The 12,794-nt window shown below is 38.9% G+C and overlaps 1 protein-coding gene across 1 annotated transcript in view; it reads left to right on the forward strand.

Annotated features, from left to right (window-relative positions):
* The window catches only part of GCC2 (GRIP and coiled-coil domain containing 2), a 38,467-nt gene continuing 25,673 nt past the window's right edge, over positions 1-12,794 (forward strand). Inside the window, exons 1-7 of the mRNA XM_065929200.1 lie at positions 1-92; positions 188-244; positions 1,636-1,720; positions 2,838-2,902; positions 8,435-8,539; positions 9,542-12,016; positions 12,696-12,762. Of these exons, the coding sequence (XP_065785272.1) occupies positions 87-92; positions 188-244; positions 1,636-1,720; positions 2,838-2,902; positions 8,435-8,539; positions 9,542-12,016; positions 12,696-12,762 (2,860 nt within the window). The 5' untranslated portion in view covers positions 1-86. The remainder of the gene's footprint in view (positions 93-187; positions 245-1,635; positions 1,721-2,837; positions 2,903-8,434; positions 8,540-9,541; positions 12,017-12,695; positions 12,763-12,794) is intronic.

Below are 12,794 nucleotides of genomic sequence, written 5' to 3' on the forward strand. Positions count from 1 at the left end.
GGCGGGGCCGGCAGAGAAGCGAGACCTTTAACCCGCGGCGGCGGTCCGCGGGAGGCGCGGGGTGGAAGTGTGGGCTGCGGGCGGCCATGGAGGTAACGCGAGGGCTCGGGAGCCGAGGGACCACCTCCCCGCCTGCCGGGGTCTACACGGCCGCCCCTGACCGGCCGGCTTTCGTTGTGTTTTGCAGGAGCCTGTTCACGACGGGGTGGCCTCGCCGGCCGCTCCCGGGACCGGGAAGTCCAAGGTGAAGAGACGTCTGAGAGGCGGGTCCCACCGGGAGGGGACAGCCTGAGGGACAGCTTTCCTCGGGGTCCGGACCTGAGCGGTCAGGGGCTCCCTCTGAGTTCACTGGGGTGAACCCTGGCTTTCCATGCTGCCCCGGTCAGCGTGCCTCTGAGATGCCGTAGTTTCAAACGTTCAACGAAACAGTCTGGTTTCTGAGGTCCAAGCGGCGACCGGACCAAGCCGGGCGGGCGGGCGGGCGGGCGTTGTCGGGGGCTCGGTCCTGCCGGCGCCTTTTCTGAGGTGGACACAGGTCACCCCCATGGCATGGGCGGGGGTCGGTCCAGAGTTGGGGACTTGCTACCGAGGTTTCCTGCTACGGCTGAGTTTCAGACAGTCGTCCAAACTCTGTGTTCCCGGAAGTTTCACTGTGACCCGGAGTTAAATACTTCTGTGATCCCAGCTTTACCCATTAGAAAACTGAGCCCACAGGCGCTAAGTAACTTTCCCTCATTTTTCAGTTAAATCTTAAATGCGCCCTGATTCATGTTGCTGTAATTAGGGCTTAACGTGTTTTCCTGTAGCCAGAGGCTTCTTTCAGTTTGAATAGGACGAAAGTTTCACACAACTGAGGAACTTTAAGTAAAGTTAGTCCCAGTTCCTTGATTTTGCAGTTAAAGAAATTAAATCAAATTAGAAAAAAAGTCTTAACCTGTAAGAAGAATTTTCTGTAGCAAGAGGATATGTGCGGTTTTTTTACGTTTCATTGTAGTTGCTTAACTAATAATTACTGAGTTAAACTTGGATTTGCTGATCTTAAAAAACAAAGGTCCATCTAGTCAAAGCTATGGTTTTTCCACGAGTCATGTATGGATGTGAGAGTTGGACTGTAAAGAAAGCTGAGCGCCGAATGATGCTTTTGAACTGTAGTTTTGGAGAAGACTCTTTGAGAGTCCCCTGGACAGGAGATCCAGCTAGTCCATCCTGAAGGAAATCAGTCCTGAATATTCATTGGTAGGACTGACGCTGAAGCTGAAACTCCAATACTTTGGCCACCTGATGCGAAGAACTGACTCATTAGAAAAGATCCTGATGCTGGGAAAGATTGAAGGCAAGAGAAGGGAATGACAGAAGATGAGATGGTTGATGACATCACTGACTAAATGGATAGGAGTCTGAGTAAACTCTGGGAGTTGGTGATGGACAGGGACGCCTGGTGTGCTGCAGTCCATGGGGTGGCAAAGAGTCAGACATGGCTGTTTGAACTGAACTGAATATTAAAAAATGTGGTATTTGGTTGATATAAATATTCAGTAGGATTTTTTTTATATTTTGGCAGACTTTATGTTTCTTTTTTGTGGTATAGTAGAAACATGAATTATAACAAGTTGGTAATATCTCTACATCTTCCAGCTGGAAGCCTTGCCCAAGGAAGATCTTATCAAGTTTGCCAAGAAGCAGATGATGCTAATACAGAAAACAAAATTGAGATGTACAGGTATTGGGTTGAAAATACTCATCTTGACCACAGTCTGGTTTAATCATGATTGCAAATACTGGTTTTTTAATAGTACACTGGCTTGTTTGATCAGTGAATCCAATAATATTAGAGTAGTGCAATCTTACTTAATATTCTAACCACTTATTTTGATTTTTTTTTATTATCTCATAAGCCTAAACTGCAGTTACCTTTGAATTGATAAAAAAGGTCAGGGAGAAGGATTTTAAGAAATAGTGTGTTAAAGTTAAGCACATTTTTTTTTTTAACCTCCCGTGGATTGTATATTCTTCTGAGTAAGGCATTTTTTCCTAAAGTTGGCGGTTGATATGTTAGAGGTGTGAGGTTCTGAGCCCAAACAAGTTTAAAAAAAAAAAGGCCCTAAATAAAGCAATAAAAGACTTCTTTCCTGGAATTCTGAAGCATATTTACTGAAGTTGCTTGATTCCCTATTCAGTTTGTATTTCTTTATATTCCACAAAGATTAGGTGTTAGTTTCCTTTTGTAATATGTGTGAGTGAGCTCTTTTCAGTGACTTAACTGCCCAGTCTGAAAGCCAACACTTATTTTCTACTAGAACAGGTTTAGTTGTGTTTTTAAAGTTTGGATCCACTTACGATAAAGAGAGTAATTTATTTGAAAATGTGTAGGCACCAGATCTGGACATGAGTTGATGAAATAGATTACTGTGTATGTTTAATATGAGATTAGTTGTTGCTCTAAGATTAAACAAGTTATTTACAGTTGAAGTAATGTCTGAGATTTGCTTCAGAAATGTCAGGATGCATAAGAGAAGAGGGAAAAGAGGAAGCGAAGACAGCTTGGGATAAAATAATATTGCTTATTTAGTCAGTATTAAACCAAGATGATGGAGCATAGAGGTTAATCATACTATTCTCTCTAGTTTTTTTAATTTGTAGTTTTCCGTGATAAAAAGGGAAATGAAAGGAAATGCCAGGTGAACTTAATGCTTTCTCAAAAATATGTGCTGTTTCTTAAAAAGTATTATAATTTATAGCACGCTTTTTTTTTAAAGAATGTACTTCTCACTTTAGCCAGTAATTCCTTCTTCATTTCTGAACTAGTATCTTTTTTTTATTTTTTCATAATTGTTTAGAGTTGGAGAAAGAAGTTGAAGAATTGAGGTCAAAGCTGGTTGCTGGAGGAGATGACATCATTAAGGTAAGGACACGGTGTGTGTCTCGCTTTGATTTTGTTTGTTTCCTTAGATGAGATGCCCAATGATAATTCGAATTTCCTGAAGGCTGTCAGCTGCTCCCACCCAAGGTTACATGCTCCATCTCTCTGGTTAAGTGTGTGGAGAGAGGTGGATGAGCTCTGCTGCCCTTTCTGTTCTGACCTGGTGTCGCTTTCTGTCCTTTGCATCCCACTCACTCTGTCCTTAATGCTTGCTGCCTCGGTCTCAGTCCTCCTCTTCCCTTGCCCATGAGGAACCCAGCCCTGAGCAGGACTTTGAGGAGTCTCTCCATTTCCAGGGCTCTTTGTGAAGCACTTCATGTCATCCTTGTGAAACACACTTATCTTGATGACCCTGTAACTGGACTCCCTCTCTTCTTAGTTCTACGTACTCTTGTCAAGTCACAGAATACTGTTTTTATCTTGTTATTCCCTGTTTAAAAACCTGAGTTGCTTATTCTTACAGGCCCTTATCTTAAAAATAATTTTTAAAATTTATTTGTTCGTTTTTGGCTGTGCTGGGTCTTTGTTGCTACTCGGGCTTTCTCTAGTTGTGAACCGGATCTACTCTTTGTTTTGATGTACACAGTTCTCATTGCAGTGACTTCTCTTGTTGCAGAGCACGGGTTCTGTAGTGTATGGACTTCAGTAGTTGTGGCACATGGACTCATGGATCATTGGTTGTGGCCTAGGGGCTTAGTTGCTCCAAAGCATGTGGGATCTTTCTGGATCAGGGATCAAACCTAAGCCCTCTGCACTGGCAGGAGGTTTCTTTACCACTGAGTCACCAGGGAAGCCCTTACGTGCCCTTAATGCTAATTAAATGCTTTTCCTTCCCCCACTTGGCCTGACCGTCTTTAAAGTTTCTTTGCTTCTGAAAGCTTTGCAGTAATTTTTTTTTCTTGCTTTTCCATGTTTGTAATTTGAGTCTTGCTGTCTGTCTAGTCTTGGATTATATATTGTCTTACTCTCCCAGCTTGGGAGCGGTGAACAGTCGAGGGGCTCCCAGGAAGTTCAAGGAGTCTTTAAATCGCTGTGTACACCTCGTACTGCCATTTTGTTCTTTATTTAGCCAAAACAGTATATGAATTCTGAATGGTGTGCACAAATAACATTTGGATTTGTAATGTACAGATTGGCTTAAGCATTTCTGAATCATAATGATTTTATTTGGTCATTACATGTTTTCCTGATTGTTAATAGCCAAGGTTGGCCACAAAATTCATTCTAGTTTCTCATAACAGCTTACAGAAAAGTTCGAACAAACTTTGTGGCCAACCCAGTAATTAATTATGGCTTTCCTGGTGGCTCAGATGGTAAAGAATGCACCTGCAGTACAGGAGACCTGGATTTGATCCTTGGGTTGGGAAGATCCCCGGGAGGAGGGCATGGCAACCCACTCCAGTATACTTGCTTGGAGAATCCTCATGGACAGAGGTACCTGGCGGGCTACAGTCCGTGGGGTTGCAAGGAGTCAGACAAGACTGAGTGACTAAGCACAGTAATTAATTAAAGAACCTGACTCTAGAGCCAGACTGCCTGATTCAGATCTTGAGACCCTGCTCTGTCACATGCAGGCTGTGTGACCATGGCTACGTTTCCTAACTTCTCTGTGACTCTTCCACTGGAGACTAGAGAGAATAACGAATAACAAGACCTGCTTTCCTAGAGTCAATACACACAGTGCTGAGAGCTGGATCTGTCCCATAAGTACTCAGTGATTTTGTTATTACCATGTATTATTTGTAGGGGATATTGTATACATATATGTATGCATATATACATACATGCTCACCCACACACTAAAAAGCACGTTCTTGTATCTGAAAAGAACATTGCAGATGCCATTGTGTCAGTGAACTCTTAGCCCTTAAAATATTTTCCATACACTTACATTTCAGAATATTTAAATATTAAACATGGGTCCCTTGTTTCCTCCTTGTTCATGTATTCTCCTGTTCTGTCAAAACTACTCTTAAAAATGAGGGTAAAAATCTCTCTTAAATTAGCTAAGTTTACCTTTCAGGTTATTAATTTAATACTAAAGCATGTTACCCTGACTACTTAAGTCTCAGAAAGTAAAAGCTTGGTAAAATTAAATCAAGATTGCCTGGCAAAATATCAATAACCTCAGATATGCAGATGACACCACCCTTATGGCAGAAAGTGAAGAGGAACTGAAAAGCCTCTTGATGAAAGTGAAAGAGAACAGTGAAAAAGTTGACTTAAAACTCAACTTTCAAAAAACGAAAATCATGGCATCCCGTCCCATCACTTCATGGCAAATAGATGGGAAACAGTGATAGACTTTATTCTCTTGGGCTCCAAAATCACTGCAGATGGTGACTGCAGCCATGAAATTAAAACACATTTGCTCCTTGGAAGACAAGCTATGACCAACCTAGACGGCATATTAAAAAGCAGAGACATCGCTTTGCTGACAAAGGTCTGTTTAGTCAAAGCTATGGTTTTTCCAATAGTCATGTAAGGGTATGAGAGTTGGGCCATAAAGAAAACTGAGCGCCGAAGAATTGATGTTTTTGAACTGTGGTGTTGGAGAAGACTCTTAAGAGTCCCTTGGATTGCAAGGAGATCCAACCAGTCAATCCTAAAGGAAATTAGTCCTGAATATTCATTGGAAGGACTGATGCTGAAGTTCCAGTACTCTGGCCGTCTGATTCGAAGAACTGACTCCTTAGACCCTGATGTTGGGAACGATTGAAGGCAGGAGGAGGAGGGGACAACACGGATGAGAGAATTCTGTTCATCACCGACTCGATGGACGTGAGTTTGAGTAAGTTCTGGGAGCTGGTGATGGGCAGGGAAGCCTGGCATGCTGCAGTCCGTGAGGTCACAAAGTCAGACACGACTGAGCGACTGAACTGAAAATTAAATGAGAATGAAATCTTTTGATTTCCAGTCCTAATGAGAAGATTACACTGGAGAGTGATTGGAGGAGCTTGAGCATCAGCTAATCAGCTGCTTTGAGTTTTCTGTTTTAGAAAAATCACAAATTGCAGTATAATATATCATCTACACATCTGAGAAAGGGAATAGACTTTCCTGCTACATTTTATTCCTTCATTGGGAGAAAGTACACTGGAAAAACATGACTTTGAATGTAGTTTTCTGTTCATCATAAAAATGTATGGCTTTTTAGGGGGCTTCCCAGGTAGTGCTAGTGATAAAAAACCCACCTGCCAATGCTGGAGATATAGGATACCTGGGTTCAGTCCCTGGGTTGGGAAGATCCCCTGGAGAAGCAAATGGCAACTCACTCTAGTACTCTTGCCTGGAGAATTCCATGGACAGAGGAGCCTGACAGGCTACAGTCCATGGGGTCGCAAAGAGACAGAACTGAGTAATTAACACTTTCACTAACATTTTTACAAGTTTCAATTATTAAATTTGTGATAGTCATCTTCTAATGCATTGAAATACATCTGAAGTTGTATTGCAAACCTGTCATATTTGACTTTTAAAAAAAAGAAGAAAAAAATCCCTATTTTCCATGTCAAACTGAGAGGTGTGTGGTATTACAGTGAGCTTATATGCTGCTTCCAAATGCACAAGGAAGGAAAAGATTGCAAGTTAGGATGTGAAGTTTCTTGTACATATCCCTCTTGTGGTTTTCTCGTTGCTGGAATTTGTATTTCCTGGGAGATGACTGCATTTTGTGCCTCTGATCTCTAAGGATATTTATAGCTGTTTTCCAATAATGCCCTCTGTATATCTCCTAAAATTATTGTTTTCAGGCTTCCCCTGATAATTTATCAAAAAGTTTACATTGCAATACTATGTAGTGTGAAAAAAACTAATTTTAAAACTAAAATTGTTTTAACAAAAGTAATGTATGCACATGATTTAGAAACAGTGCTAACAACTAATAACTATAATACTGAATAGTTTATGGAAATTATGTTTCTAAATAATACGTGCTATTCTTTGATTTATTCCTTGGTGAGACATTTAGCTATTAACTTCTTGTTATAACTGATGAAAACTTAGCTAGCTTTCACAATGACGCCTACTTTCCAAATGGTTAAACAGATCAAATAATCGTTCATAAACTTTTTCCTGGATACCTGCCACCTCAAGCCTTCTGTCCTGTGCTCGTTTGTTCTGGTTGTCTCTAGGTCTGCTGTGGTTTTCCTGGAGCCAGCCTCGTGCCATGACCCAGTGAATATCTGTGCTGCTTTCTGCTTCAGCCCCTCACCTCTACCCCACTTGCTGGGTGGAATGTCATTTATTTTCCTGGTTAACCTTCTTGTTCTGTAGACCATGTTCTTCTCTAAGTTCCTGAGAACAGAGGCATAGGAGGAAGATTGTTATCATCTTGTATTGAAAAGTGGCTGTATTCTACGCTCATGTTTATAAACAGTGTTTATAACTTGATATAGAACTCTTAATTTTTTCTGCATCTGCTTTGTTTTTATATTTTTTTCTTTATTGTTTCACATTCAGAAGTTCAGAGGCAATTCTAGGGTGATAGTTGATTTTGTTGTTTAGGATTTTATCTAGGTTTTAAGGTTTAGGATTGATTAAATTCACAGTGAAATGGGTCCATGATTTTCTTGCATTGTAAAGTCCTTGGATATTGTTATCAAGTTATGCCAGTTGTGAGAATAACTTGAGAATTCTTCTTGCTTTTTATTTTCTCTGAAGAAACTCGTATGTAATTGGGATAATCTGTTGTTTGAAAACTTGATAGAACTCACCTGCAAAGCTCTCTTTTCCTCCTGTGTCTTTTGTTTAAACCTCTAGTTTAATTTTTAAGTAGTTATAGTATTGATTTGTGTGTGTGTGTGAGTTACATTTTTCTAGAAATTTTTATCTATACTGTTTTACTTTTCGGTATTATTGGCAGGTTAATAATTGACCATAATATTCTCATTAACTATTTAATCTGTAGTTTATATATAGATAGGTTCCCTTTCTGTTCATTGTGTTTATGACTTCCGTCTTCTCTTGATCAGTCTCATAAGAGGTCTGCTTTGTTAGCTTTGTTTTCAAGAAACTGACTCTTGGCTTGTTCTGGTTTCTACTTCACTGAGTTCCTCTCCTATTTCATCTTTGCAGGGTATGAACCTTTTCTGGGGGTGGAGGGACACTGGGGGTTTGCTTGCCCGTTGTTCTAAGCACTCCTGATCAAGAGTGTTAGTCCCAACTAGAACCTACTTCCTGTACCCGCCTCAGCGGTATCTGGTGCCTCCATTCCTGAGCATTTGGTTTTCTAGTGAGTGTTTGCCAACTTCTTGTATATTTCTCCGTGTGAGCCCTCAGATTCTAGCCTGCTGCTGCTTTCTAATTCATTTCCTCCACCTCCTCCACTGTCAGTTTTTCAAAGTTGTATTGAAATTTTTCATATGTGCATGTCTTATCTCCTTTTCCCTTGGTTCTTGTGTATAGCCTTTTAAATATGCTTACTTTAGCATGGTTTGGAGAGGTGAGGAGATAATTATGGGTAAATCAATCCACTGTTTTTAACCTCAAACAAATTGCCCTATTCCAAAACAGGCCTTGACTGAACGTCTGGATGCTCTTCTTTTGGAAAAAGCAGAGACTGAGCAACACTGCGTTTCTCTGAAGAAGGAAAATATTAAAATGAAGCAAGAGGTTGAGGTAAGGCAGGATTTTATTTTTTGTTTTTTTTTTAAATTAACTTATATAATATAGTTGTAAATTTTAGAACCAAGATCTTAAAAAGCATCTCATTGGACTTCCCTGGTGGCTCAGTGGTAAAGAATCTGCCTGTCAGTGTAGGAGACACAGGTTCAATCCCTGACCCAGGAAGATCCCACATGCCACAGAGCAACTAAGCCAGTGCACCACAACTGCTAAGACCTCATGCCATAGAGACTGAGCTGTGCAATAGGAGAAGCCACTGCAATGAGAAGCCCCTGCTCACCACAGTTAGAGGCAAGCCTGAGTAGCAATGAAGACCCAGCACAGCCACAAATAAATAAATAAATATAAATAAGACTAAAAAAATACTAAGAAAAAAAAAGCATCTCATCTTATTTTAACTATAATATTTGCAGATAAGGAAACAGACTGATATTTTAAAAGAAGGATAACTGAAATCACTGAGCTACACAGGGAGATACAACTAACATTTACCTGTTCATTGTTTACTCTTTTTAGCTGTAGTATCATTTTTTAATAAAATGGGGAAAATACCTATTTTATGAAATATCTGTTTTATGATAAACTACCAATTTAAATGCTGATGGTCCCACATACTGTACATACTGCTGCTTGTTCACTTCTAGGATACTCGCCTGCCATTGGGTCTGCGCTACTTTTCTCCCCAAAACTTTATCACTCTATTCAGGAGATGTTCATTAAAGCCTGTAACTTAATAGAACTTATGTAATTTATTACCATTTAAAACAAAATTAAACTCAGAGATTTCCTTGCTTTGAGTAAGACTTTAGTACTACTGCTGGATATCATCCATCATTCTTAAGGTAGTCAGAGCTTCTAAGCAGAATTTTTGAGATCTAAGGATCATATTTCTCTGTGTACATTGCTACTTGTTTCCTCTTTATGAGACTGTATCTCATATTTTTCCTGAGGGCAGGGGTTTTGTCTTAAATAATTTTTGTGTGCTTACATTTATAGGATTCTGTAACTAAGTTGGAAGATGTGCAGAAAGAGTTGGAACAGTCACAAAGAAGCTATGGGAAAGAAATAGAAAATTTGAGAAATGAATTAGCAGCAGTACATTCCAAATACAGTAACGATAAAGCTGATTGGCAAAATGAAGTGGAAGAAGCAGCAAAAAAACAATTAGAGCTTTCAGAACAGCTCAGGTTTCAGAGTGATTCTGAAGATTATGTTAAAAAGCTGCAAGAGGAGATTCAGAAAATTAAGCCAGCCTTTGAGGATCAAATTTTATGTCTGCAAAAGCAGTTAGAAACTGCCACAAATGAAAAAGAGCAAGAAATTACTCACCTCCGAGGAGTGATTGAGGCTAATTGTCAGCAGTACCAAAAAGATATTAATAGTTTGCAAGAAGAACTTGTACAGTTGAAATCTACACACCAAGAAGAGGTGAAAGAACTGATATGCCAAATTGAAACATCTGCCAAAGAACACGAAGCAGAAGTAAATTATTTGATCCAGCTAAAGGATAACTTGGTCAGAAAGTGTGAGGCAGGTGAGATGAACATTCAGGAGAAGTATAAATGTGAATTAGAAAATGAAGGGAAAGCCTCAGGTGCAGACCAAGAAAATCAGGTGTGTACTTTGCTCTTAAAGGAAGATTCTGTTGTAGAACAAGCAGTAAATATAAAACTTAGACACTTAGAAGATGCCCTAAAGGAACTGGAGTCCCAACATAGCATCTTAAAAGATGAGTTAACTTACATGAATAATCTAAAATTAAAACTTGAAATTGATGCCCAACATATAAAGGATGAGTTTTTTCATGAACGGGAAGATTTAGAGTTTAAAATTAATGAATTATTACTAGCTAAAGAAGAACAGGGGTATATAATCGAGAAATTAAAATCTGAGCTAGAAGATGCAAATAAACAGTTTTGCTGCACCATAGAACAACATAACAAGGAAGTACTGAGTCTGAAGAAACAGCATCAAAAAGAAATAACAGAACTAAATGAGACATTTTTGTCAGATTCAGAAAAAGAAAAGTTGGCATTAATGTTTGAAATACAGGGTCTTAAGGAACAGTGTGAAAAACTACAACAAGAAAAGCAAGAAGCAACGTTAAACTACGAGGGTTTACGAGAGATTATGGAAATTTTACAGACAGAGCTGGGGGAATCTGCTGAAAAAATAAGTCAAGAGTTTGAATCAATGAAGCAACAACAAGCTTTTAATATTAATGAACTTCAGCAGAAGCTCCAAACTGCATTTAATGAAAAAGATGCTCTTGTTGAAACTGTGACTTGTCTCCAGAGAGAAAATGATAACTTACTGTCACAGCAGGAGTGTGTACCAGAACTTGAAAATACCATAAAGAACCTTCAAGAGAAGAATGAACTGTATCAAGTTAGTCTCCATCAGAGAGATTCCATGTTACAAGAATTTGAAGCAAAGATAAGTTCTCTTACTGAGGAAAAATATGATTTCATAAGTAAGATGAAAAGTTCTCATGAAGAGATGGATAATCTCCACAAAAAATGTGAAAGGGAAGAAAGGTTGACTGTAGAACTTAGGGAAAAAGTGGATCAGACTGCCCAGTACAACAGTGAACTAGAACAGAAGGTAAATGAATTAACAGCAGGATTAGAAGAAGCTTTAAAAGAAAAGGATGAAAAGAACCAAAAACTGGAAAAGCTTACAGCTCGGCTGAAAACCCTCTCTGAAGACCAGGAAGCCATGTTATTGGAAGTGAGGTCTCTTCGTGAAGAAAATAGCAGACTGAGTTCAGAGAAGAATGTGCTGAGTAGGGATCTGGAAGCCCTCCTGTCTCAAAAAGAAGGAGATGTTACACTTCAGGAGCAGATCTCTGAATTAGAAGAGGAACTTCGGTTAGCTGTCAGAGAAAGGGATAATTTGAATCAACTGTTGGAAAATGAGCAAGTTCAGAAGTTGTTTGTTAAAGCTCAGTTGTGTGGTTTTCTTGAACAGATAGGGTCAAAGGTTTCACAAGAAAGGGAAGAACAGGATGTTGTAAACATCCTACAAGCCATGGGTGAATCCTTAGATAAAATAAATGAAGAAAAACACAACTTGGATTTTCAGTATGATAAAAGGGCAGTAGAGTTAGAAAAAGAGATTAAGCTCCTTCAAGAAGAGCATATGGTTCAGTGTGAGGAACTTAGGTCTCTACTAAGAGATTACGAGCAAGAGAAAGTTGTCCTAAGGAAAGAGTTAGATGAAGCCCTCTTGGAAAAGGAGGCCCTGCAATGTGACCTTCTGGAGATGAAGAATGCCACTGAACAAACAAGGTCTGAGAATCAGAATCTCCTAATTCAGGTTGAAGAAGTGTCTCAAAAATTGTATAGAGAAAATGAAAATCATCACGAAAAAGAAAAAGATTTTATAAAAGAACTTGAAAACCTAAGGCCATTATTGGAACAGAAAGAATCTGAATTGCAAGATGTGAGAGCAGAGTTAATATCATTAAAGGTAATATTAATGTGAATTTTATTTAAGTAAATTCTTAGTTCTAGTTACAAGCTCTAGACAATATAAATATTACTGTCTTTACACTTCGAAGTCAAAGTAAATTTTTATCATTTAAGCTCAATTGCAAATTTTTGAAAGTACGTTAAACATATTCCCATCACACTTAATCATACTGATTACTGTTGGTTTTAGATCATTTTGGAATCTTGATTTTACATAAGATTAAGTGGCCAGGGGGTTAAATGTTGGTCAAAAGTAGTCACCAGCAAAACTACAACTAAATTTAATTTTATCCTTGTGTGATACACATATTACCTTAAAGCACACTGTTAAGCAAAAAAAATAGGCTAAAGCAATATTTCATTTTAGCCAAAATTTCAGATTTTCCTCCCAAGATTGTGGCAGGATAAACTATGGTCATCATTTAATCTCTTCCTTATTACATTATGTATTTGTTATCTGTTGGGTGGGTCATCTTGGGCTTGGCTGCTATTGTTTTTAATACTAAATGCTATGTGCATGATGAGATCAGAATTACTGGGTCTCTGAAGGGAAGAGAAAGTCTGTTCAGGTGATTGCTCTCTATGAATTCTCTTTAATAATTTTTTTTTCATGCTTAGTATAACAGCCAGTTCATGGGGAATACAGTGATTGTCTTTGTTTTTCCTATAAAATCTAGGATTCCTTCAAGAAATCACCTGTAGAAAGTGATCAACCTTCAGTAAAAGAGTTTGAAGAAAAAATAGGTAACTATGGTTTTGCATATGTTGTCACAGTT

Source organism: Muntiacus reevesi, chromosome 3 (assembly GCF_963930625.1).
Source record: "Muntiacus reevesi chromosome 3, mMunRee1.1, whole genome shotgun sequence".
Classification (NCBI taxonomy): domain Eukaryota; kingdom Metazoa; phylum Chordata; class Mammalia; order Artiodactyla; family Cervidae; genus Muntiacus; species Muntiacus reevesi.